Source organism: Amphimedon queenslandica, unplaced genomic scaffold, assembly GCF_000090795.2.
Source record: "Amphimedon queenslandica unplaced genomic scaffold, v1.1 AMPQUscaffold_13057, whole genome shotgun sequence".
Taxonomy (NCBI): domain Eukaryota; kingdom Metazoa; phylum Porifera; class Demospongiae; order Haplosclerida; family Niphatidae; genus Amphimedon; species Amphimedon queenslandica.
The window spans coordinates 52,295-54,007 of NW_003546707.1; the positions used below are offsets into that span (position 1 = coordinate 52,295).

The 1,713-nt window shown below is 29.7% G+C and overlaps 2 protein-coding genes across 2 annotated transcripts in view; one reads left to right on the forward strand and one right to left on the reverse strand.

Moving 5' to 3' along the window:
* The window catches only part of LOC109585472 (uncharacterized), a 2,313-nt gene extending 1,640 nt beyond the window's left edge, over positions 1-673 (forward strand). Inside the window, exon 4 of the mRNA XM_020001567.1 lies at positions 513-673. Within this exon, the coding sequence (XP_019857126.1) occupies positions 513-673 (161 nt within the window). The remainder of the gene's footprint in view (positions 1-512) is intronic.
* The window catches only part of LOC105314216 (transmembrane protein 150A-like), a 1,524-nt gene continuing 441 nt past the window's right edge, over positions 631-1,713 (reverse strand). The window contains exons 2-4 of the mRNA XM_011408254.2: positions 1,465-1,614; positions 1,360-1,405; positions 631-1,081 (exon numbers count right to left, since the gene is read on the reverse strand). Coding sequence (XP_011406556.2) covers positions 964-1,081; positions 1,360-1,405; positions 1,465-1,614 — 314 coding nt within the window. The 3' untranslated portion in view covers positions 631-963. The remainder of the gene's footprint in view (positions 1,082-1,359; positions 1,406-1,464; positions 1,615-1,713) is intronic.

Genomic DNA, 1,713 nt, shown 5'->3' on the forward strand with positions numbered 1-1,713 from the left:
CATTTTTATAACATTTTTTGATACATATACACGTTCTTATGCTCTGTAGAAAGTTTGAGCTCATTCCAATCAAATTTGGATTTTTTTATGAATTATTATTAATACTTTTACAGGGTATCCAATTAACCAATGGGTTTTTGCTTGTCACAGATTTCGTGACAATGGAACTAATGGGTTTTTGCTTGTCACGGATTTCGTGACAATGGAACTAATGGGTTTTTGCTTGTCACGGATTTAGTAACAATGGAACTAATGGGTTTTTGTCAAACAATTTAGTCGGACAATTGAGCATTAATGGTCAGAAAATTTTTTTATGTCCGACTGTAATTTCAGGATCTGCAACTACATCATGTACATCAATCAAAAAATCATAAAAATAATTGTAATTAATAATAATAATAATAATAATAATAATCATTATTATTAATTTAGGACTGGTATGCTGGGATACGGTGTTGTTCCTTATGACAAAATCTCAATGATTGTCATATCCACCATTGCCGTTGGTCTAGGGATACCACTTCTCCTCATCATATTCGGGTCCATTTATGTTGCCTTCAAAAAGAAAGTGTGGCAGAAATGCAGCAAAACAGGCTACACCAAGATGACCAACGAGAAGGAAGATGAAGACGAAATTAAAGCAAATGGGGGTGATAAAATTAATAAAGAATAACTAATTTTATGAATACGAATGTGATTGGAATTAATTTCCATTTTAAAGCATTGAGGTTATTATTATTTTGATTATAATAGCATTATGCTTGTATTGTATAACTAAAAATTATTATTGCTATTAATTATTATTTCTCTTTACTAATAAATAGTTTTATAAATAAAATAAAAAGACAAATAAAAACGTGCAACCAGTGTTTGTATTAACATGATTAATTATGGTATGACAATTTAATGATTATTCAGTATCTAATCTCATACCCATACACTCATTCTGAGTTGGTATGGGTATCAGTTTAAGTCTGTAGTGCTGATTCCAGTGCTCTCAGTGTTGGTCCAAATCAGTTGTGTGGATTTGAATTCATTTGATAATGTCCATTGAAAGATAAGAGCATTGAAAAAGAAAACCCTGGGAAAGAAATATTAGCAGTATACATGTATACTTGTAAATGTTGAATAATCCTTCAAAAATTACTGTATAGCACAAAATTTTCAAGGGCAGTAAATTTGCAATTTTTGAAGATTCGTAAAAATTACTTCCACAAATCAAACTATTACGGTACAAGATGGTAGATAGCATAAATTCACAAAAATTAAATCCGCAAAATAGATTTTTAGGCAAATTTGCGAAATTTATAGCCCTTGAAAATTACAGTATTTATTCTGATAGCTACAGTAGATGCTTACCATTCTAATATAGCAATACTGACTCTTAATCTATCAAAATCATAATCTATAGGAGGTAAGAGTATCATTTTTAGATATACATGTAAATATTAGCCTTCAACTTACGAAGTATAAAGAAGATGATAAGTGTTATAGTATTGATGAGGGCTAGTGTAATCCTTAACTTAAACAATAATGAAGAGATTGAGCGTCTTGATAAGAATGTGAATAAGTTGATGTATGCACCAAATGAGAATAAAAATATGATAGCACTGACTAGAAAAAAGAACAATAAAAAAAAGAGAATAAAGTACTAGTGTCATCTCCATTTAAAAGTGCCTTTATAGCTGGAATTAATTTGAAGCAGTAAATTTT